The sequence below is a fragment of the Macrotis lagotis genome, chromosome X (assembly GCF_037893015.1).
Source record: "Macrotis lagotis isolate mMagLag1 chromosome X, bilby.v1.9.chrom.fasta, whole genome shotgun sequence".
Lineage (NCBI taxonomy): Eukaryota > Metazoa > Chordata > Mammalia > Peramelemorphia > Peramelidae > Macrotis > Macrotis lagotis.
Window position 1 is genome coordinate 626,496,414 of NC_133666.1, and position 25,755 is coordinate 626,522,168.

At 42.3% G+C, this 25,755-nt stretch overlaps 1 protein-coding gene across 2 annotated transcripts; it reads right to left on the reverse strand.

Moving 5' to 3' along the window:
- Positions 1-12,934: 12,934 nt before the first annotated feature.
- Positions 12,935-24,756, reverse strand: RAB3D (RAB3D, member RAS oncogene family). 2 transcript variants are annotated; one of them, XM_074203454.1, is made up of 5 exons: positions 24,625-24,756; positions 22,523-22,750; positions 19,875-19,993; positions 18,356-18,480; positions 12,935-15,896 (listed from the first exon to the last, which is right to left on the reverse strand). In XM_074203454.1, exons 2-5 carry the CDS (start codon positions 22,748-22,750, stop codon positions 15,709-15,711), a joined length of 660 nt encoding a protein of 219 aa, XP_074059555.1. In that variant the 5' UTR covers positions 24,625-24,756; the 3' UTR covers positions 12,935-15,708. The 2 variants fall into 2 exon arrangements, with proteins under 2 accessions (XP_074059555.1, XP_074059554.1); XM_074203453.1 differs by lacking the exon at positions 24,625-24,756 and adding an exon at positions 24,293-24,618.
- Positions 24,757-25,755: the final 999 nt, after the last annotated feature.

The window sequence follows — 25,755 nt, forward strand, 5'->3', positions numbered from 1 at the left end:
GTACTTCCCTAATGTATTTCCCTCAAGAAACTAACTTTCTGGGATAAAAATTTCATTCTTCATCTATCCTCCATCATTGCTAAGAGGGAGGGGACTAACAAATTGTTGCACTTGCTACCATAATCCCCAGGCTCACCAATCTATGCCCACAGCTGCTCCTCAACTCAACATCTCATCCTGGCTCAATTGGCATCTTGGTTTATACCTGCCTCTCCTTTCTTGGCCAGAATGGGAAGGGATTCTTTTAGACCCTCCCCTCCCTTTGGCCAAAAGAGGGAAATGTCAGGATTCCCATGCCAAGACCATCCCTCTCTTTTCATTCCTCTCCTTTTTTACTATTAGGAGTCACCCTGTTTTCCAGAACTAAGATCCAGCAGGCAAATCATGCCCTGAGCTTGGCATAACAACAATCCTTTTTGTTCATCCTTCAGCAAATCCCAAAATTGTTTCATACCAGCCCCAGGTAGTTAGTTACCTGCTTGTCCCAACCATGTTCTGTTCAAAAAGTCCTGCTATGCCTCATTGAAGTGTCCCTTTGTCTAAGCCACAACTGTATATATCAAGATTTAGCCTTGCTTTCTTGGTAACAGAGACCAAGGGGTCTAGTTTCCCACCTCCAGCAGAATAAAGAAAACATTTTACTTAAACTATTGTTAGTTGTTTGGTTTTATTTTATTTTCAGAGTTAACAGTAGGTGTAAAACTTCTCTGAGCTCTTTGGTATTTTCAGAATTAATAGCTGTTACATAATGGCTCTTTGGTCATCTGATTTTGGTAATTCTTTCCTTGGAAGATCTACCTATGGCTTGTTGTGGATTTGCTCTCATTCTGAGTTTATCCTGTGGGATTCTTTCAGTTCAAGGTTTTTGTTTATTGTATTTGCTGGGAGTTTTTTTCTATTTATATCTTCAACCCTAAGTTTCTAGATTGGAAGCATGTGCTCTAGTTTCTGAAAGAATTGTATGACCCTGCCTCCTGCAGGATATTAACTGTATTAGACTAGATAGAGTAGTTTGTAACTGATTCTCTTTGGTTTGCATTTTCATTGTTCTTTCTTGCAAATTTTAGAGCTTTTCTGGTGAGACTGTGGGAGAATCAACTTGACTTGTTCTGGGCATAATATTGATGATGAGTCATCAAAGGAGACTGAGAATGAAAGCCATGCTTGTAGGAGGTGAGCCAGGATATCCTGGTATCGTGAAGACTCAGAGAAGGAAATGCATCTAAGAGAGAGAGTTGTCCCAAGTGTCAGTGTTAGAGAGAGCAATATCCAATGAGGAGGGCATAAGTCAAATTGTAAAGATCTGAGAGAAGAGGAAGTCTATAGAGGAAAGGAGTATAGCCAGCCTTTTCAAGAATCTTGACTAGGAAAGAGAATCGATGGAACATGATAGCAGGAGGGGATGGTAGGGGGCTAGTGAAGGGTTGTTGTTTTTAAATTTGTTTTGGTCTTTCATATTAGAATGGGAGATACTTGGATATCTTTGGAGATAGTAGGGAAGAGACAAATAGACAAGGAGAGGTTGAAAATTCAAGAGAATCATATTTCAGGTACTAGAGAAGATGGGAAGGGATAAAATTAAATGTACATGCCTTGGAGAAAGGAAGAGACTCTTCTTTTACAAAAGACCCAGGGAAAGAACGAGAGAGTAGAAGACTGTGCCAAGTTTTGAAATGAAGAAAAAGGTAAAAAAGAAAATTCATGTAGAATAATCTCAATTTTCACAGTAAAGTAAGAGATGGGATCTTCAGCTAAGAAGTAATATGGAGATGAAAACAAGGGAGGCTTGAGGAGGAAGTGAAGATTTCAAATATCTTCTGTGGGGAATGAGATAGAGAATCAGTTAGGGGGTAATAAATGGATTGCCTTACTGGAGTGAGGGCCCAGTTGATGTTGGATAACATGAATTTGTAATGTGCTCATCCAGCTCAATTGGGAGACTTCCTCCAACTGTGTTCAGGTTTGTGAATAAGCAGGAATGGAAAAGGACTGAGACCAAAAATTAGTATCTCGGAATGAGAGTGAACTTAGGAGTTGGAGGACTGAAGTTCCAGTCCCACTCTTATTTTTAATATTGTGTGACCTTAGGCAAGTCATTAAACCACCCTTCCTTATCTATAAAATGAAAGTGTGGGGGGGTAAAGCCAAGATGGCAGTGTGAAGGCAGGAATTACCAGAAATTCATTCCCTAGAAAAACTCCAAAAGCCATCAAATTATGACCCAAGTCAAAATTTAGAGGGGCAGAACCCATAGAAAGACTGAGTGACACAATTTCCTAGTCCACGAAGTTGAAAGTTAGAATTTCCATGGGAGAGGTCTATTTCACCGGGACTGGGGGTTGGAAAAAGCTGCTGCAAGTGCAGCCACAGTGCAGCCAGGCTGGGTGTCTAGATCCCTAGGTGCACCTGGGTCCAGACCTCCTGGCCCAGGGATCACAGGGCACAGTTTGAAGGGGTGGTGAGAGAACTCTGCCACATTAGAGTGAGTGCAGAGTAAACGATAGCCTCACAGCAGCCCTGTGGTGAGAACCTGCAGTGGGAATCCAGAATAGCAGCCTGCACCTCCAGAGTACAGCCCACAGATGGTAAGGGGGTTGGGAGAGACTGTAGAGGTCTCTCTGCTCTCCGTGGAGCAGGACTCAGATGTTTGTCCACACTCAAATCCAGCTTGCAATTGGGACTCCCATACCACCATAGCCAAGCAGGGATTCTCCTCACAGCTCCAAGAGGGGAGGGCCTATGATCATCCACATACCAAAGCACAGGCAAGAAAGCCTCTCATAAGACCTTGGAGGAATTAACTATGGGTTGTCCCCAAAAAACCCCAAATCCTTCAAAGTGCAGTAAATCAGTCATAGGCTGAAGAAATGAGCAAATGAAAGAAAAAGAAGAATCTGACCATACAAAAGTACCTTGGCCCCATGGAAGATTCAGAAGATGACAAAATCAAAACTTCTGTACCCCAAATCTCCAAGAGAAATAGAAAATGGGCTCAGGTTATGGAAGAGTTCAAAAAGACTTTAAAAAAACAATTAAGGGAGGTAGAGGAAAAATTGGGAGGAGAAATAAGAGCTATGCAGAAAAATCATAAAGAAATACAAAACAATACTAAAGAAAATAATGTTAAAAACCAATTTGGTCAAATGTAAAAAGCAACACAAAAGGCAATTGAGGGGAAGAATGCCTTAAAAAGAAGAATTGGCCAGCAGAAAAAGGAGATTAAAAAAAATCTCTCTGAAGAAAATAACTCCTTCAAATGCAGAATGGAACTAAAGGAAGCCAATGACTTTGCAAGAAATCAGGAAGAAATAAAACTATTCCAAAAAAACAAAAATTAGAAATATCTCACTGGAAAAACAACTGACTTTGAAAACAGACCCAGAAGAGATAATTTAAAAATTATTGGGTTACCTGAAAGTCACAACCAGGAAAAGAATTCATTTTTCAAGAAACAATACAGCAAAATTGCCCTGAGATCCTAGAAGCAGAGGGTAAAATAAAAGTTGAGGGAATTCACCAGTCACCTCCTGAAAGAGCTCCCAAAAGAAAACTTCCAAGAATATTATAGTAAAATTCCAAAACTCTCAAGTCAAAGAGAAAATACTAAAAACTGTCAGAAACAAACAATTCAACTACTGTTGCTCTATAGTCAGGATTACACAGGATCTGGAAGCATCTACATTAAGGGCTTGTAGGGCTTGAAATATGACATTCTGGAAGACAAAAGATTTTGGTTTACAACTGAGAATCAACTACCTGGGAAAAACTGAACATCCTCTTCCAGGGGAAAAGATGGACTTTCAATGAAACAGGGGACTTAGAAAGTTTGATCTACAAGTACAAGACTTAGATGAACTATAGAGAGGGCGGATGAGAAGGACTAACTATGAGGAACTTAATGATGTTGAACTGTTTGTATTCCTGCATGGGAAGAAAATACTGAGAACTTATATGAACTTTCTCATTTATAAGAGCAGTTAGAAGGAGCACATATAGACAAGACACAGGAAGGAGCTGAAATAATGGTATAATATAGTAAAAAGATGGAGTCAGTGGGTGATAAAGGAAAGTACTGGGAGGAAGGGAAAGGAGAAGAAGGGTCTAAGCTATTTCATATAAGAGCAAGAAAAAGCTTTTTCAATGGATTGGAATGGGGGATGAGTGAGCCTTCCTTCATTCTCATCAGAAATGGCTCAGAGAAGAAATAACATACACATTTAAAAGGATTTAGAAATCTATTTTACCCTGCAGAAAAATGAGAAGAAAGGGATGGGATAAGGGAGAATGGGGAGAGAGAAGGGAGGAATAGATAGAAGAGAGGGAAAATCATGGAACAGGGTTCTCAGATACAACAAACTTTTGAATAGGGACAGGGTGAAAAGAGAGAGAGAATAGAATAAATGAGAGTGAGGGGTGGCTAGGTGGCACAGTGGATAAAGCACTGGCCCTGGAGTCAGGAGTACCTGGGTTCAAATCTGGTCTCAGACACTTAATAATTACCTAGCTGTGTGGCCTTGGGCAAGCCACTTAACCCCATTTGCCTTGCAAAAAAAAAACCAACCAAAAAAAAAAAGAATAAATGAGAGTGGGAAGGAATAGAGTAGAGGGAAATACAGCTAGTAATAGTAACTGTGGGAAAAATATTGAAGCAACTTCTCTGGTGGGGACTTATGATAAAGAAGGCAACTCATCCTAGAGACAGAGCCATTGGAATCTGAATACAGACTGAAGTACTTTTTTTTTCCTTTCTCACTATTCTTGGGGTTTCAAATCTCTTTTTGGGGGAAGGGGAGTTTATGTTTACTCTCACAGCAAGATTATTGTAATAATATAAAATAAATAAACCAAAAAATTGTCTTTGAAAAAATGAAAGTGTGTTGCTAGTTATCCCCTAAATTTCCCTAACCTTTTATAAATCTATAATCCTATTATTGCTTTTTTTCCCATCATTCCCCTACACACACACACACAGACACACACAGACACACACAGACACACACAGACACACACAGACACACACAGACACACACAGACACACACACACACACACACACACACACACACACACACACACACACACACACACACACCTGGGGTTTTGTATGTGTCTCCAAGGGTCTCAAAGCATTCTAACCTGCTGCTTCCTGGGGCTAGCCAAGACGATACCATAGTAGGGTTTCCCTGGGGATCTGGGAAAGCTGTGACTTCAAAATTTTGGAGTGTTTCCAACTTTCAGGGAATTGAAGCCTGGTGATAACCTTTTTGTTGAAAATGGGAATGGAAATGATAGCTGGAGACTTTCTCCAGTTGTTTCAGGCTTCTGCTGAGGCTCCAGGGCCCCAGATTGGGAAATGTAAACTCAAGATTGATTACCCAGATAATCTGTGCCCTACAGGTGATCCCTAGAAAGAAGGCAGGATTCTAATAATATTTAAGCCAATCTGCTTAAGTTTCACCCTAACTGCCTGTTTGTTATTTTCATTTCCCTTTGTTGCAAGATTCTTAAACTAAGCTAAATTTCAAAGTTAGTTAGCTAAATTGTTGTTTTGCCACAGGAATTCTGGTAACAACTATATTATAAATGTCATTGCTCTGGGATTTATGGGACTTTTTCCTTCAGAAGACTGAAAAAATCAGTTCATAGAATGATAATCAATTATATTAATCTACTATTTTATAGATTTTGGTCCATTTGAGTCTCACCTCAATCCTATGAACTAAATACTTCAGATGCTGCTGTTACCATTTTACAGATGAGATGGTGCAAACTCAGAGATTAAGTGATTTAAACCCAGGGTGCCATGAGCAAGACTTGAACTCAGGTGTCCCCTTCCCCAATTCCCAGTCCATTGCCCTTTTCTCAGAGTCCTAACAGCATTGGTGGCTTCCTTTCCTCTCTTAACCAGAGGGATTACTAGAGCAGGGCATGCCTTGGTGAACCAAATTTAGCCTTGAAGTTCCTCTGTCATATTAAACCAGCCAAGCCCAGAACCAAATTATCAGGACTAACTAGCCAAAGTAGGAAGTTGTCAGGCTGAGGAGGAAGGGTGAGTACCTCTTTCCTTCCTCTCACCCTGCAGCTTGCATTTGGCCACCTCTCCAACAAGGGTGGTACCTCTTTCTTTCCCCAGTTTTATCCTGATGGAGGATGGGCACACTTCATGCAACCGACTCCAGCATATGGATGACCCTCACCCCTAGTATAAGAATTCCGTTGATAGCTCTGCATTGGATAAATGAGAAATCGATACATTGAGCATCATCATTTCCCAGAGTTCACAGGGTGAGCCAGGGTAGGGTCCTCATGCACTGGAGGGTAAGATTGTCAGATACTGGATACTGCTGGATGATTTCTAATTCTTTGTCCTACAAAGAGTTCCAAGAAAACAATTTCAAATTAGTCCAGTAGTGAAGAGAGAGAGACTACAGCAAACTTATTAGGACAGCCTGGTTGCCCCCTCCCTCCTGATGTTTAACATTAAGAAGAGCAAGTGCATGAATTGATGCAAAAAAAATTATGCTTTTTCTTAGAAATTAAAATTTAATTTTTTCTCTATTTTTCTTTGCCTCAGGGATAAAAATAAAAATACACTGCAACTTTGATGCGGATTGGTCTTTCAAGGTATGTAAGTGGTCACAGCTCTAATTAAACTACAGTTCTCTGCTAAGACCTATCAGTTTATATAGTGCTAAACACATAGTAGATGCTTAATGTTGTTGTTTGTCCTTTGATCTCAAAGAGGGCAATTGGATTTAAGCGACATTTAAAGTCACCAGCCTTACTCTGTTAGGAGCCATCTGGGTCCAGTGGCCAGATATGAATCAAGATGACTAGAGATGGGGCAGCTAGGTGGCCCTGGTACTGGCCCTGGAGTCAGAGGACCTGAGTTCAAATTTGACCTCAGACACTTAATATTAACTTAGCTGTGTGACCTTGGGTAAGTCACTAAACCCTATTGCTTTGCCAAAAAAAAAAAGATGACTGGAAATGGGCCCCTCCCTTTCTAAGTTAAGATCTTTCTGGGGCCTCAGTTTGATTAAGACAATGAAAGGTACTTAATAAGTATTTATTGACTGATTGAATACTTGGTAGTGGAAAAATAAAAAGTACTTTCCATCTAACCCCCAGGACAGTCCATTAAAACCTTATCCTCTGTACATAGAATACAGTAAAAGCAAAACTCTGCCCTTGGAACAGATAGTACAGAGACTGAACTAGTAACAAAAAGAAGGAGGTCAATTAAGGAGAAAGATCTTTGCATCAAATATTTCTGATAAAGATTTAATATCCAAGGCACAGTGGCAAAATCATCAGAGGACCTTAATTTACCCAGAATTATTATTTTAAAAAAACACAAGTTTTATTTTTAAAATAAAAAATAAATAAAAATTATAACTTTTTTCTTCCTCTATGAGTCATTAGTTATTTTGCACTTTCCTGAACTGATGTGAAGCCCCTCCAAGAATCACAAAGGAGAGATGTAAATGTGTGAGCTTGAAGATATATAAACCTAGATGTGGGTGAGTGTGTTTGGGTGTGGGAATGGTATGTGTGCTTCTATAGAAGGATAGGTAGGTAGATAGATAGTAGATAGATATAGATAGATAGATAGAATGATTTCTACTCAAATGCTAATACCTATCAACAGTATCTGAGCTCAGGATCTAAGGCACACTACCTTCAGAATTGTTAACCTCTAATAGTAGTGGAGGTTTCAGTCCTGTACAAAATGTGAACTCATTTTATAAATCTTTTCAACCAAGAAAAAAGTAAAACAACAATAACAGATAATAGTTATCTAGTATTTACTATGCACTAGACTTTGCACTAAGCACTTAAAAATTATTATCTCTTTTGATCCTCTCAACAATCCTGGGAGCTAGATGCTGTTATTATTCCCACTTTACAGATGAGGAAACTGAAGCAAACAGTGTGTGCCCAGGGTCGCATAGCTATTGAATGTCTGAGGCATAATTTGAACTCAGGTCTTCCTGACTCCAAATAACCCTGTCTCATGATAAGAAATTGATTTAAAAAAAAAAAAAGAAGAAAAGAAATCCCAGAAAATTAAAAATAACAAGGGGCAGCTAGGTGGTACAGTGGATAGAGCACTGGCCCTGGAGTCAGGAATAACTGAGTTCAAATTTGGCCTCAGACACTTAGTAATTACCTAGCTATGTGGCCTTGGCCAAGCCACTTAACCCCATTTGCCTTGAAAAAAAAACCTAAAGAAATTAGAAATAACTGTGGACAGCTACCATGTGATATCAGATCTAGATGTGCAATCAATACTTTAAATGTAAACTACAGTACAGATCTGGTCCTGGTGTGTGTATGTGTGTGTGTGTGTGTGTGTGTGTGTGTATTCTCATCTGTGCCCTTGCAAGTTTCTTTAAAACAGGACAAGAAGGGATTATTTGGTTATGACATGATAAAACCCAGTTACACTCTAAGATAGCAGAGTCAACACTTTGCCAGCTCTTCTCAGTCCACTTCCTATGATGCATTATCATTTCCCAATTTCTGGGGAAAATAGAAATCATTCTTGGTTAGGGCTTGAATTGTTTCCTTTCAGTTGGACAATCTACTCAATATAGATTCTCATTACTCAGAATCTTCTGGCATTGGTGTGACTTTCTTCTTTTTCTTCTTTTTTGATTCTTTCAGTGCCCATATCCACTGAGTTGCTCATAACACTGACTGCACTTCGGTAACTTTGTCTTCCTTCTCTTCCTTCTTTTCTTTCTCCTCTTCCTTCTTTTCTTTCTTCTTTTCCTTCTCTTTCTTCTTCTCTGTTTTTGTTAATCTCCAGCAGGTAAGAGCAGCAAAAACCTTATCCCCTTTCTTCATTTTCATCATCATTACCTACCTCATCTCCTTCACTGCTTTCTTCCACTTCTTCAACTGCTTCTTTATCACTATCAACACCTTCCGCCTCCTCTACTTCCCCACCACTTCCATGACCCTCACTATCTTTTTAATTTTCTTCTTCCTCACAGCTTTCTTCATCATCCTCCTTATTAAAAGTGTTGAATTTGGAGCACCTAGGTGGCACAGTAGATAGAGCATGGGCCCTTGAATCAGGAGGACCTGAGTTCAAATCCAGCCTCAAACTTAATCATTACCTAGTTGGGTGACCTTAGGCAAGTCACTTAACTTCATTGTCTTGCAAAAACTAAAAAAAAGAAGGGTCGAATTTGCAACCCTTGACCTCTGCCATTCTTGAATGCCACCTGAACTAGATTAAAATATAATTTGGAAATACTCAACAAAATAAATCAAAATATAATAGAATATAGCTAATGTTAATTAGTGGTCAATATGCAGCCCATAAGTATTGTTTAATTTCCTTATGTACTGTTTAGTTTCCCCATTTTTATTTGAGCTCTACATCACTGCTCTTTGTCATTCCCCTCATCAAAAGTCTCATAATCGTTATAATTACTATATTCAGCATCTCTATTCTTCTTTCTCTATATTCTTCTCCTCATTTCTACTTTCTCTTTACTATATTCATTGCCTTCCCTCCTTCCTTTTCTTCTTCTCCCTCCCTCCTTTCCCTTGATCCACATAGGGAATCATATCCTTATCTGTGGGTTCACTGCCCAAAGGAAAATAAATTTTTACCACTAAAAGCTTACAAGACATTTTGGGACTAGATTGCTTCTTGATGACTATGTCTTAAACCTAAATGACTACTTTGGATTCCAGTTTGGTGAGGAATTTCGCCTTCATGATGTGGGTATGTCACATCTAATACTTTGTGGATCTTTTTTTTCTTGTGCTTTAACATAATGATTATTTCAACATCCCTCATGCTGGCCACCACAGCTGGTGACCTCAAGTCCATATTCTCTGACCTGGTGCAAAATGGAATGACACCAGGATTGGTCCTCAAATCACCTTAAAAACTCAGAAGAGAGCTGAGGCTAGCAGTCTGGACTAATTACCATAACAACTGACAGTATTTTCAGTTTATAGTGTTTTCTATAGGTTCTTTTTAACTTCCATAACAACCCAGTGAGATGAGCATTAGGAACTGTTTTAGCCTTGTCTTACAGGCAGTACAGTAAAGGGAAAAGAACTTTCACCACTTCTGCAGGTAAAAGATTTGGATTCAAATCTTTTATGCTATTAAAACTAGAGAGGCAGCTAAGTGGCATAGAAAATGGAATGTTGGGCCTGGAGTCAGAAAAATTCATCTTCATGAATTCAAATCTGACCTCAGACACTTACTATCTATATGACCCTGGACAAGTCACTTAACCCTGTTAGCCTCAGTTTCCTCATCTGTAAAATGAACTGGAAAAGGAAATGGCACATCATTCTAATATCTCTACCAAGAAATATAAAAATGGGGTCACAAAGAATTGGTTAAGACTGCCAACAATTATACTTACTCCCAGTGTGACTTGGAGCAAACCAGTTAGCATTCCTAGACCTCAATTTCTTCATCTGTAAAATGAGGGCTTAGTCTTTAGGCAGTTCTAAGGTCCTTTCTAACTCTAAATCTGTGATCCCTATGTTGGGGTTTTTTTAATTTCACAGACTTTTGAAGTGGAAGGGATCTCAGTGTTACTTTTTAGTCCAACTATCTCATTTTACAGATGAGGAAACAGATAAAGGAAGGCTCAATGACTTGCCCAGATGTCACACAGTTACTACAGGTAGGAGGTAGAATTTGAATTCAGATCTTCTTTACTCTCTGTCCACCCCAATTCCCCCAACTGGAATTTTCAAACAAACCAGTTAGCAAATAACACAAGAAGAGAGGGAATCTGCTCAAAGGCCTCTCTTTCCTCAGTTTGTGGAGAAACAGATATTTTTTTTTGGTTGATTTCTTTGAATATAAATTTGATTAGGCCACTTCCTGCCTGACATATTTGAGATTTCTAGATCAAATACTAAAAATATTTTTTGATGTCATAATCCTATTTTGCGTCCTTGTCTGAATTTTAAAAAAAGAACATTTTTTGATGGGGGGAAGAGTTTCTGTAAAGTTGACAGCCTGGACAGATATGAATGTTAGTCCTTTTCCCAAGAAACACCAACTGGACATGTAAAGGGCAGCCCACTGTAACTAGCAGAGCTGAGGCAATGGGGCTTATTTTTCTGCATAAAGTAAGTTATAAAGACCCTTGGAGTAAACATGTCTCCCATTTAGCCTTCCAGCTCCCAGGCCACCCCCAGCCTCCTTTTCCCTTCAGCATCAATGGACTCTTCTCATAGGAAAATGGGCCTCCTTAGGTAAATATTTCTCATCACAGGCCCAAGAGGAAACTGTTAATAATTACAGAAAATGTTTCATTGTCTCTGACCTGACCTTAACTTCAGGAATCAACAACTCACAGAAACAAGAGACTGTGTTTATTGCTTCTAGGATAAAATATAAAGTCCTTGCTTAGTGAGCTTTAGTTCACACCCTCTTCTCTTTTCCTAGCATTGTGCTCACCTGAACATCCTCTATATTCTGGCTAAAATATATTACTAGCCATTCCCTGATCTGGTCTTCTCTCCCCAATTACTAAAAGTAGGTTTATCAATTATATTCCTGGGGGGAGGGGGACAAGAACACCTCGCATACCCAACTAAGATCTGCCTTTTGAAAGATTTCTCCATTTTTGAAGGCCAGCTTAGGGGCTGCTCAACTGGCCCCATTCCACCCCGCAAATTCCCTGTCCCTTCTCAAAATGTATTGGAGCAATTCTCCTTGGTCTTGGTCAATTCGATTTTGCAGCATAATTATTTGTGGATGTGCTGTAATGCCTCTTGGAAACTAGAACTCTGAGGGCAAGGAAAGTGATGCTTTCCAGCATAAAATCATTGCTCATAGAAGGTACTTAATTTTAAATTTGCTGAATCAAATTGAATTGAAGGCAGACTCTGGTGTATTCCAAGTACACCAACCAAACCTTGTGCATTAATTAATCACCTACTATGTCCTTGGGGCAGCTAGGTGGCATAGTGGATAGACTTTAGGGTCTGAAATCAGGAAGACCTAGATTCAAATCTAGCCTCAGACACTTGCAAGCTGGGTGACCTTGGCAAGTCACTTCCTACCATTTGCCTTAGTTTCTTCATCTGTAAAATGATCTGGAGAAAGAAATGGCAAACTACTCTAGTATCTTGCCAAGAAAAGGACTCAGAAAGATGGACACAGTTGAAAAATGATTAAACAGGAAGAAAAACAGTGATGTGTTAAGTGCTGTGAGACTTTTTGGAAAGGAAAAAACAAAACCAGTCTCTGCCCTTGGGGATCTTACTGTCCAGGTCAGGAAGGCAATTTGTACCCATGTAGGTAGCTACAATGCACAATGATTTGGAGGGAGTCATTTATATAGCTCTTTGTGGTTTGCAAAGAACTTTACATGTACCATCTCATTTTATCTTTTTTATCTTATTTTTTTAGGTTTTTGCAAGGCAATAGGGTTAAGTGGCTTGCCCAAGGCCACACAGCTGTAATTATTAATATCTGAGGCTGGATTTGAACTCAGGTACTCCTAACTCCAGGGCCAGTGCTCTATCCACTTTGCCACCTAGCCACCCCCCCCTTGTTTTATCTTTTAAGGAAATAGATACTATTATCACTATTTTGCAGATGAAATTTGGGTAGCAGAAATTACATGACTTGTTCAACACAGATAAGCATCTGAAGCTGAATTTGAATCCAGGTTTTCCTAACTCCAGGTCCAAAATTCCATCTATCATGTAGCTGCTGGTCACTAGCAGTTGAGGATTGGGGGTGGGGACAAAATGATCAGAAAAGGCCTCAAGGCTAATTATAATCAGGATCTTATATACTTAGTTTGGTGAAGTCTATAATCTCCTTCTTACAATATTGTATTTAAAAAAAATAATTGAATTAAATTGCTAAATTCAGTTAGAAATTAATGGAAAAGAAAAGATGTAATTTTTTTCCACCCAAGTTTGTTGAGCCCTGGGGGTGGGGTGGGGAGGGTTGTGAATTCTGGGTTAAAAATACCCATTTAAGGGGCAGTTAGTTAGGTAGGGCAGTGGATGGAGTACCAGCGCCAGGTCAGGAGGACTTGAGTTCAAATCCAACCTCAGATACTTATTACATGGCTGTGTGACCTTGGGCATGTCACTTAATCCCATTGCCTTGCAAAACTCCCCCCCCCGCCAAAATATGAATTTAGCCAATAAGCTACATTATGTTTTTAACCACACTCCCTAACAACTGCTGTGAACAGGAGGTAATACTTCTTTCCCTCCCAAATGGAGCATCCATAAAACTAATAGTGGGTGTCCAAGGATTATCCAGCACAAGGCCATCAGCAAGGTAATCTCTGCTTTCCGTAAACAAATTCATTGCCTGTTTGAAGGCCTCAAACCCACTGATGAGTTGGGAGGATGTCTACCCCAAGCTTGTGAAGACTTCCCCCTCCCCATCCCAGGAATGGACAGATGAGAACAATTTGTTCCAGTGGTAATGAGAATGGCTGAATCAAGTCCTATGGAGTGCTTAGAGTTTGGTTAGACATGGAAGCAAGCAAGGTCATCCAGTGCATCCTGGGCTATCATCAGTTGTCCTGACCTTTGTCTTATCATTGGACTTCTGATAAATCTGAAAGAGAAAGTAGACTGATGACTGCAACTCTACATCACCTAAATTCTCACTCTTTAGAAGATATTTCTTTCGGTCATTGCCTTTTTCTTTAGCTTTTGGCAACATATCTTATGCAAAACTGAAGCTGTAGCCTGAGAATGTCAAACTGAGGTCCTCTTCAAAAGGTGTGGCTCTGCCTATTTGTCCAGGTAGATTTAGAAAGCAGATTGAGGGGGGCTAGGTGGTACAGTGGATAGAGCACCAGCCCTGGAGTCAGGAGTACCTGGGTTCAAATCCGGTCTCAGACACTTAATAATTACCTAGCTGTGGCCTTGGGCAAGCCACTTAACCTCATTTGCCTTGCAAAAAACCTAAAAAAAAAAGCAACAACAAGAACAATTCAGATTAGACATAAAAATGTATCATGTGTACATTTTTACCTCTGGAGTATTGGTTACTAAACATTTACCAGCACGCTCTTGGACTGGACTGACATTTTCACTTTGGAGGTGGCAGAGGTAGATTGGGGGGGTTATAACTAAGACCTTTCCCCATCCTCCACCCCCACAACACATCATAGCTTTGAAAGTTTGCATAGTACTCTCCCTCCTGAGTTATATTTGATTAGAAGCTCCTTGAGGAGAAGCAATGTTTTAAAAGATGATTTTTGTCTCCTTATCCACAGCACCCCAACAGTCCCTTGCACAATAGGCACTCAAAAAAATGACTTAAAATAGATTGACTCAGAAGCAGGTGCCTCTTATCAACCTTCCTTGGGTCCACAAAGGAGGATATGTCTGTTTTTTATCAATTCTCTGATAGGCTCTGATACATAGTCCTGGACAACTCTTTCTCAATGGTCTTCAGAAGAGCTCCTGTATATTCATAAAGAAGATTTACCCAGGGAGCAAGGGGAACTGCCAGACCTTTGCTCAATTTCCTCTCCTGGCAGGAAGTAAAGGTTTACAACGCCCAACTGTGCTGGAACCAAACCAGCTCTCTGGAGCCTCCAAGGCAGATCCAGGGTCTCCATCATGCCCCTTTAACTTCACACTTTTTTAAAGAGTCCATGTTATTTTATTAAACTCAAGACTTGAATATTAAAAGTATGATTCTCCACCCTTTACAACCATTGATGCTTCTATAATGAATTCCTTGGGGTGGGTGGGTAGGGGGATGAGAGGGATAGGATGTGAAAATGGGAATACTTGGAATGAGAGCGGGACCATTATGGGTACAAATGAAAGCAAGTTCAATTGAAAGGCACTTTTCATGTCCCTGAAGTGAGAAGATGTTACTGGATTGGCCTTTACCTTCTACTAGTTTCCAGTGTTCCAGGAGAACTACAAAGATCACTTTGCTGCCCCGGATATTCCCAAGCAGCAAGGTGGATCTTTGGGTCAAGAGTCAGCAAAGGCATAGAAGAACATATGTTCTCATCAGCTCCTCCTTGGAGGACATTTGCCCAAGGATAATCAAAGGCCAGTACTAGCAGGTTAGGTAGCCAGGCAAAGGCTACCACTACCGATCATTGGGGTTTACCCAAAATCCAAGAGGAGGCCCATCTACCATCCATGGACTTTTTGGTAGCAGATTTAGAAAATTTGCTGATTGATACTGGAATAACTGGGAGCTTTCCTCCTCTCTCAAACCTATTCTCCTTCCCCAGTATTTATTCATTCAATGGCTTGGTTAGAAACTCAGTTGAAGCATGTTAAGTCCCACCTCAATCCCACCTCTCTTAGAAAAAAAAATAGGAAATGCCAGGTCACTCTGTCTGATCTCCCTAAGTCTTTAGTCAGTACCAAGCTCACACCCAACACTACAACCTTCTTCTCATATGGCTACAATTGGATCCCTTCAAAATAGAAATATTATATAACTCCTCTATAAATGAGTTGGCAAGCAGACCTATAGGGAGAAACAAGGAGTAAGAGTCCTACATGCTGGGGGACAGGAGCAGGGATCTTGTGGTAGGCTGCAGTCTCCCGTGGGGGGGAGTGGGTGAGTTGAGTTGTGAACATGCACAACTCAGGGACAAGAGATGTCCCCTATTGCTCCTGGCAGTAGGACGTCCATGGCAGTGGTAAAGCCTGGCAGGAAGAATGGTGTGGAGCTAGATGTCCAGGTAGCCCCAACATTAGCAGCTGCAACTGCTGGCCTGGGCAGAAGGCATGTCGCTGAGGGCTGCACCCTTGCTGTTGCTGATGGTTCCTGATCCCACTTCCAAGCTCTCATTCATCTTCTCACAGATAATGTCCACCAGGCGCTCAAACACCTGCTTCACATTGATGTTGTCCTTGGCACTGGCTTCAAAGAACTCAAAACCTATAATAATCAAGAGAAGGGACATGGGCAAGATGGCCCTATGAGGGGTGGTACCCTCTGCTTACCCACCTTTCATCTGCCCCTCTATGAGAAAGCTCTGAATATGACTTGTCTGGCCACAACCAGTAAATCACTAACTGGGATGGTTCTACTGAAGTGGGAAGAAGGAACAATAGGGAACCTGGATGCTGTTCTTTGGGGGAGACAGAGGTCTCAGTACACCCTGCAAGTCTCCAGTGGAGGCTGGGCAGAAAGCAGGGCAGACTGGATTGGAGAGGGCCTCCCCTAGGATGCGTGGGGGAGAAGCATACCATGTGGCAACTTCCTTTTTTAACTAACCCTTCTTCCTAACCAGGGGCCAAGCTCTGCTCTTTCTACACTACAGGAAAAGTACAAGGTTGTCAATACCTTCCAAATGTTGGTGCCCTAGAGCCCCTACACAAAACCCCACTTATTCCACTCTACTTATGGCCCTGATAACCCATCATTAGCCAGTAGTGAGGTATGTGGCATAGGAGTCAGGAAGACCTGAGCCCAGGTTCAACCTCAACCCTATGCTATCTTGGTGTCCCTGGACCAGGTACTTGACTCCTGTTTGCCTCATCCATAAAATGGGGTGATAACAGCATCTGTTTCCCTGGGTTGCTGTGAGGATCAGATGAGATGACATGTGCGAGGTGCTTTATGGAGGTTAGTTCTGATTAGTGTTTTGGGGAGATGATAGGCCCTGGTCAGACAACACTGGAGTCACAGTTTTGGTTCTAATCACCATGTTTTAGGAAGGATATTGAAAAGCTGAAGCATGACCAGGAGAGAGGGATCTAGAAGGCAACAAGTGTGACAGACTGTGCCAGGCAGGGATTAGCTGAAGGAACTGGAACTGTTTAGTCTAGGTAAGAGAAAGGGGAGACAGGACAGCTGTGGAAGGTGGGGATTAGTCCTTATTTTGTTTTTGTAACAGAACACTGAGCCCTTCAGTAACTTTCCTAGAGTTCCCCCAGTCAGAATGTTCGAGGCAGAGCATTTGAACCCAGGTCTTCCTGGCTCCGAGGACTACTGTGCCAAGTGCCCTCTCATAAGGAGACATTTTCTAATCATTTTAGCTGTCCCAAACTGACATAGATTGTTTTTGTGAAAATTACTCATCATCAGAATTCTTCAAGTGATAACAATAAAATAGTTGCAATAACCAGCTGACATTCATTTAGCATTTTAAGGTTTGCACAACACTTTACACATGTTATCTCAAATCCTCACAACTCTGGGAGGTAGAAGCCCCCCAGCATGCACTTTACAGATGAGGAAACTGAGTCAGACAGCCATCAGATGACTTGCCCAGGGTCACAGAGCTAATAAGTGTCTGAAGTTGGATTTGAACTCAGATCCTCCTGATTCCCCATCTAGCATTTCTTCTGCTGTTGGTTCACATACATATATGTATATGAACAGGTATGCTGGTTCACATACATAAATATATATATATATATATATGTTCAGATATATATTTATATGTATAGGAACAAGTTATCCCTGAGTAGAGGTCCCTTCCAATTCAGAGTCTGAATGAAGGTATGAATTATAGTCAATATTCCACCATTTAATTACCCAGATAAGGATTACCTACTTGTTAGCTTCTGCCTCCCCCCACCTCCACTGTTGAAACCTAACTAACCACTTATTCATTCTATTGGTGAGTAAATCCATTAATAATGAATTAATACTATTAATGTGGGATGGGGGGAGGGACACTTTGATCAAGGTAGAGACTCCTCTCAAAATGCCTATCAAAAATTCATTCATTATTTATGGGCTTAGACATGAGTGATGGGTTGATTGGGTTTTACTGAACTAATATTTATATAAATTTATTATACAATAATGATGTTTGTATATATTATATAATAACAAGTTGTATAAACATAAATTTCTTGAACATATATATGAAATATTTTTTCTTCTTTTAAAAAATCTGTTGTTAACAAAGGGATGACTATTGGGTAGGGATAGGAGAAGAGAGAGAGAGAGAGAGACAAATGAAAGGGATGAAAAGACAAAAGAAAGTGGCAAAAATAAGATTTTAGTCAGGAAACTGCCTGAGGCATAAACTGAGAAAAGAAGGGACTCACCCCATGTATGTGTCAGAGACAGGAACCCAGGGCAAGCACTTTACCTACTATGCCAACTGTAGCTCAAAGGTAATATTTACCTAAGCAGAATGAAATTAGGAATTCTAGTTTAAAAAACAAGTTCATCCAAATTCTAGGGGTTAGATACAATTCTTGTCCCAGAGAAATTACTATAGATTTATGTTGTAGGAGAAACCAAAAGATCTAGTTGTACCTTTTTGTTTCTCTTGCCAGACTTGGTCCAGAGATTAGTGCAGTGCTAGTTCAGTTTGCAAAGCTCCCCAAGATTTGGGGTGGAGAGATGGGCCATTTGCCCCTCCAATCATCACTAACCTAGGTCATCAGCAAGATGTTTGCCATCTTCCGTGGATACTACTCGCTCATCCTCCAGGTCACATTTATTTCCAACGAGGATAACCTGGGCATTATCCCAAGAGTATGTCTTAATCTGGGTGGCCCTGGAGGAATAAGGAAAGCAAAAGATATTTCTTTAAAGTGACCATGCCTACCCCTAGGACAAACCAGCTTGGTCCTGAATGACTGTCCCTAGTCCCTAGTCAAGTATGAGTTTAGCATAGTTAAATGTGGGTTAGGGAGACATTTGTGATTGTGGACTTATGAGTGACTTGAAGAAAAGATTGGCAAAACTTAACAATACTTAACATCACTTTCTGGTAGAATCCTGGGGTATGAAGTATTCACTCATAGCAGGGGCACTAGTGGTTCTGAGGAATGAACTGGGGGTTTGGAGTTTGCTTTATTTATCCTCTTCAATTCTAGAAAGCTTGAGCTTTGGTACCTAGGAGCTCAAGATTCTGGGCCAGATGTTGTTACCAGTCTCACCAGGGAGGAAGACAAACTCCTAGAAGGCAAACCCAAGCAGGACTTTAGTCATGGAATTGGGTGAAATTAATGGCCATGTAGGATCTGACCTAAAGTTGTAAGCCTAATTCTTCTCCCCTCTTCCCTCCCCCAGACTGAGGGAGAGGGGGTAAGAGGAATTAAGCCTTTTATATGTTTGAGAAGATATTTGTATGTTTTTGTTATTCCTTTGAAGTAAATATTCTTTTGTAAAAGTGAAAACAATAATAGTGTAAAAACAAGCAACTGAAAGTCTTAAGAATTTTGATCAAAACATCCTTTCTGAGGAGGTGATGGAGACACTTCTACACAGAGAGGTGATGAACTCATCGTGTAGATGGAGCTGGAGCTCTCTCTCTCTCTCTCTCTCTCTCTCTTCTCTCTCTCTCCATATATATATATAGATATATAGATATATGTACATATATGTACATATATGTAAATATACATGTATTGGAAAGGGCTAATGAGGTAATTCAGACTGCTTGTTTATACACACTTATTTGTGCATATTTTGTTTTTCTTTTTTTCCTGTGTGTGTGGAGGGGGAGGAGAGAAAATAGATTGTTAATTGAAAAAATAGAATTACATTTAAAAACTTCTTTTTTAAGATGAGACTCTTTCCTCTCTTAGCTGAGGGGTGGTGGTTTAAAGGTGTGGAATGAGGCATACAGCCACTTGGACAATGTGTTGATTTGTTTTAACTTTGCTACAAGAGAAGATTCTTTGGAATTAGGTAGAATCATTGGGAAGTGGCAATAATTTTTTTAAGAGTATCAATAAGATATTTCAAAAAAAGGGAAAAAAATACTCATAACATAAAGAAACTGTTCTATGTGAGGCTAGCTTGAGTCCCTCTTGGAGGTAGACACCTGACAAGAAATGGGGTTATATTGGTCTAAGGCCCCACATGTGAGCTGAAGCCTGACATGTGGGTCTAAGACTTGACATCTGGCTTTAAGAAAAGAGACTGAAGAGTAGGGTGACTCACCAGTCCTGCACAGCATTGAAGGATTCTTGGTTTGAGACATCATACATTAGCAGGAAGCCCATGGCACCCCGGTAATAGGCAGTGGTGATGGTCCGATAGCGCTCCTGCCCTGCAGTGTCCTATAAAACACTGGAATGGGTTAACTCTTGTTTTGAGTCCTCATTCCCACCACCACCAATACCCTCAAGTCTACCACATCCAATCCTAATCCTGAATTTCCCTTATATTAGGGGTTTCAGAGATGACTGAATACCAGACAGTTTCTCTGCAATAAGAGAGTCTTGCTCTCAGGAAAACTTAAATCCATACCAAATGGGGATCTGTTAAATGAACAGCTCACACTTAGTTTGCTGGGAAGACACAAAGGGAACTTGATGACTGTTTTCAAGTAATTAATGGGCTGTCAATTTAGAAGAAGAATTCATCTTGTTATGACTGGTTTCAGAGTGTACTCGAACCTGGAGAAATAGGGTTGAACTTGCAAAAATTTGGGCTAATTAGCTCAAATATCAGTCCAAAATGGAATGACCCATTCCACTGGAAATGGAAAATGGTGGGTTCCTATCCTTTGATGATATATTAGAAGAGCGTGGATGAACTGCTTAACATATATGAGATCTGTCAAAAATATGGGATTCCTTTAGGGTACATGATGGCTGCTAAGCTCTGGTCTAAATCTCCAATTCTGTGATACAACCTTGACCTCAGGGAGCCCCTCATCTGGTGGGTGGGTGTGATCTGGATACTGCAGTCCCTAGTCTGGAGGCAGACATGGCCCTCTACACCCCTCAGCGAGCCCAAGGAATCACAGAATTAAGGTATTTCTAGCCTACCCCATAGCTGGAAAAGAATCCCTATGACTTCACGCCTGACAAGTGGTCTGTCAGCCTTAGTTTTGAAGACCTCACCTCCACTGTGGGACAACCTCCCATCCGAGCTAGATCTCTACAATTCTGTGATCTCCAGAGGCAGCTCACCCTCTTTTGGTTCAGCTCTAATTGTAGGAGCATGTTCTTGGAAAAGAGCTTAAATTTGTCCCTTTGCAGCTTCCACCCATCAATCCTAATTCAATTAATCCCTGGGATCAAACACTTGCTAGCCATTTGAAAATCTGAAGACAACTATCCTGTTCCCTCCTGTTATGTCTTTCCCAGATCTCTGAATTTGGAGGGAATAGAGGTTCCCAGAATTTCCTGAGGATAGAGACATATTCTTCTAGTATCAGGTTGCTCCTAACCCAAGGGCAGTCATGTTCTCTTAGATCCAGGGGACACTGAAGACACAAACTCTAAAATATTTTCAAGACATGAGCAAGGCCAGATGTAAAGGATGCCCAGTGACATTCTGGGAATGAGAGGCAGGAAGGGTGAATCTTTTCACTGCTCAGGCTTCAGCTTATGTTTGTTTATTCCAGGGAAGCAATGATTCTCTGTCCTTAGCCACCACCCCCCATACATACACACACCCCTACAATGAGCCAGACCTCCTCCCAGCACCCACATACACCCACAGCCCTGTTATTTGAGAAGGCTGAGCTCTGGAAGCTCTCTCTGTTACTGTGGCAACCCTTGGAGCCAGCCCCAGTTCTGGGCTCCAAGGTACCCCACAGATGAGAGATGAGGATGCAGGATCCAGAGGATGGGCTGATGACTCCTTAGGTCTTTTCTTGAAGGAGAATGGCTACACAGTCCCTGTTGGAGTCTGACATAGGAACAAAGGAATCACCCAATCCACCTTTCAACCCCCACTTATGACAGCGTCCCAGAGTCTTTTCTGCCTTTTCAAGCCATGGCTATTGAGGAAGAAAAGGAAGAGCAGAGCCCTCACATCAAAAACAGGAAGTGAAGGGAAAGGACTTTAAAAGAGGGGCAGGGGATTCTGAGGGCTGGGCTAGGCAGAGAGAACACTAATCTAAGCCCAGTCTCTATGCTACTGGCATCTAACAGTGACCCCCAAATCTTTGTTAATTTGTGAGTCACCTGGACATTACCCACATCCCTAGGACACACACATCTCTGACAAGAGCCATCTGGCATGGCTGGTGCTATTACCATGGCAACCAGGCCTCAGTAACAGAGATCCAGGAGCCCTAGGACTGCTACACCAGCACCTGCCCAGGAAGTAGTAGAACCATTGAGGATGTGGGACTGTTCCTTTCTGACTTGTTTCCAGGCCCTGAAGAGGCCCTCTGTTTTAGCTCGGCTTCTAAATTGCTGGCAAACCAAATTAGTTATATCGAAAGATAGGGCCTCCATGTCCCTTTGTCAGAGATGAGGCTTCCTGAGGGCAAGATTCAGATCTCTTCAGTCAGATTGGGGGCTTTACGAGTCTAGGGTCTATAATTGTATATGAGACTACAATACTTGCCACCACACCCCTAAGGCATACTCTGACTCAGCCCAGTCACCCAATTCTACTTCAGCTTTCCATTTCTGTGATGGGGTGGAGTGGTGACAAGAGGTGCTATGCCCTCTTAGAGGTCACCAGGCCAGGCCCAGGGTCCAGGACCCTATTTTTGCTATTTTCTCTTCTAGGATATAGTAGTCTCCTCCCCTCCCTCCACAGACACACCTGTCCACACCATTGGATAGACAGATTTCCCTACCATGGGGTCTTCCATGGAGTCCAATCACCAGCCTGGCACTCACCCAGATTTGTAGCTTGACCCGCTTCTCATTTCGGTAGACGGTCTTAACTTTGAAATCAATGCCCACGGTGCTGACAAAAGCTGGGGTGAAAGAATCATCGGCATAGCGGAACAAGAAGGATGTTTTCCCCACACTGCTGTTCCCAATTATAAGCAGCTTGAACATGTAATCAAAATTCTGGTCAGCAGCATCTTTCTGAGCAATATGGGGGTCTCCAGCTGAGGCCATCTGGGATGAGGAAAGGTTTTCTTTTTAGGAGAGGGAATCCCTAGCATTCCCCTGATCCTAGCACAGGTTTTTACTCCAATCCCTAGAACTTTCACATTTCCTGGGGGGGTCAGAGGAGCTGGGAGTCCCACCTTCTGATGTGACCCATCTGGACAATGAGGGTCAGGGAACTTACAGGGCCTTGAAGGGGGGTGTGGCCAATGTGAACTTTGGACCCAGAGACCTGGATATTGCTACCTGGAGGGATGTGGAGAAGGGAAGGGAACCAGCCACCTGGCCTTCACTGTCCCCTCCCCCTTCCCCCAATCAAGCTCCCCTAGGCAGCAGTCTGATTTTCTATTGACTTTGGCACCTCCTACTGCCACGCTGATCCAAGCAGTCCTTCCGCTTCCCCATCATCAGCCAGGTAAAATTCTTCAGGGCTTTAACCCCTTCCCTATCACCAGTCATGGCCAGCCACCCTCCAGGCTATCTCTCCTTACTTGAGGAAATTCGGTTTTTCTGCTTAAAAAATCCCCCTTTCTCTATCCCCTCAAGCATCATACTCAGTCATGTTTCCAAACTCTCCAACTTGGGGTTTGTCAAATAGGCTGGCTCCTTCTTTCTTTTCATCTCTGACTTCTTGGAAGATATGAGAATTTCCCTAAGAACTCCCTCATTTCCTCTAAGAATTCTCAGAGCCAGAGAGAGGCTCTCTCCCCCCAAACAGGTACAGCTAAGAATAGCCACTCACTACTAATCAGCCAAAAGATTGTCAATTGTTATTCAGATTATCTTTGTACTCCAGGATAAGAACCTTTCCCTAACCCTCTGCCCACCAGCACTAGATGTAGGTTGAGGTTTGGAAAGGAAACAAGAAGACTCCTGAGCTTTCCAGAAAAATTGGATTACATTTCTCCCTAGGTTTGGAGTGGGGGAGGAGGGGAGCCTCCTGAAAATTTCTGTTCTTAAAAGAGACAGTTGATTTTTTTTTCTTAAGCAATGAAAGGATGGCTAGAATGTAAGTTCCTGGAAGACAGGGGTGGTTCATTGCTGTTTTTGCATCCCCAGTGTAGATGCTTAAGCAATGCTTATTATTTGGTGGATGGGAGGATTCCTAAGGGAAAATTATCCTTCCTACTGGACCCTGTTGAGTTTCTCTACCCTTTCCTTCATCCCATCATTGGCCCTACCACTAATACTCAAGGCCCAAACCCTCCCAGGGATAGGAGCGGCTCTCATCTGGAAGAACCAGTTTGTGCAGAGACAGGACGGGATGGAAGGAAGTAGGAAACCACTAAGAGTTTGGCTGGGTCAGTATAACCAAGACCCAAGCTTGGACTCAGTTTGGCTCATCCCCCTTCACCTCTCCCAGAGCAGAACGCCTCTCCCCATCAGATACACCCCGAAACAAGTCTGTCTCCTCTAAGTTTTGTCTTTGACACCTTATCCACCCCCACCCCCCCACACACACCTCCATCTGTCTGTAAGGCAGTCCTGGGGAGGTTTCCTGGCAAAAATCTGGAGGAACAAAAGTTCCCTTCTCCGTTTCCCCCCACTCACCATCCCTATGTGGTACCCTCAACACAGATGGAACTGGAAAGGAGAGCGCCTCGGTCCAGAGCCCCTCCCCAAAGAGATGGCCCCGTGACTGGTCTGCTTCGAGTGGTTTCAATTCGCCGCCCTTTGCGCATCTGATGTCGGGGGAAAGACCCTGGCCCAGGAAGCTTCCACGTAAAACACTGGACTTTCGTCCCCCTCCACTGTCTCTGTCCTTAAGTTCTAGCCATAGAACCAGCCGGGCTCTCCGGGATGGTCCCAGCCTCCACCGGCTTTCCAGTCTAGCTCGGAAAGTTTCTCGCCACCACTGGGGCAGGGAGGTGCGGGGTCCTCACCTCTCTGGCGACCGGGTCGGGGTTTGGTGTGCCGCTGTCACCCCGGACACCCCCTCCGCCTCCTCCGAGCTCCGTCTGATCAGCCCAAGCTCTGCAGCCGCCGCCTCCTCCCGGATCCCGGCTCAACTCCCAGCCCCGCCCCGACTAGCCACGACCCAGCCCAACAGGGAAAGGGGAGACGGAGGAGGGGGCAGAGGCGGGGACCGAGGGAGGGCCCCCGGCCACCGCAACCGAGCCCTTCCGGACGGGCCCTCTGGTGGCCAAGCAATCTTGGGAGGTAGGATGGGTCTATCTGATTAGGAACTGCACAAGACAGAATACCTATTTGATCCTAGGAGCCAGTGAAGGCTATTGGGTAGGGGGAGTGGTGATGGGGGTCAGACCTCCACCTTGGGAATCAATGGCAAGCTATTCAGAGGACGGATTTGAGTTTAACCCTTATGACCCGACATCCAGGGCCATCTCCAGTCAACCTGATTCACATCTGGCCACTGGTCTCGGATGACTCTGGAGGAGAACGTGAAGCCGGTGATTTAGCGTAGCACCCCTTCACTCAAAAATCCATGTCATGGCATCACCACCTTGATGTCATGGTCATCTTTGAAAATGAAGGACAAACATCAGTTTGGGAAAATTACTTAACCCCATTTCCTCACAAAAACCAAGAAAAAAAGACGAGGAGGAGGAGGAGGATGAACAAAAAGATGCACCATCTCACTTGACTTTGTTATCAACCTCTGCCTGAGTATTCCCTCTCTTGGTTCTGCTCCTCTGTATCTGACCACACCTAGGGTTCCCTAGCCAGACCTTCACTATGGATGTGCCCCAAGGCTCCATCTTCAAACCTCATCTCTTGTTTTAAGTTTCAAGGTCTCTACCTTTAATTATCATCTCTGTGCTGAGTACAAGATCTATCTAGATTGGACCATCTTGACTATATTCTGGACACCATTTTAATATTCTCTCACTAGAACATGAGACTTTTATGCTGAGATTCCAGGCCCATTAGGTGGGCTTTTGCCTTACCTTGCCCAGAATTAGGCCTCCATGTAATTTTCCAGTCATCTCACCATGCTGCCATGCATATAGCTCCATTCCCTCCCTTTCCAATTATCCCTTGTTTTGTCTCCT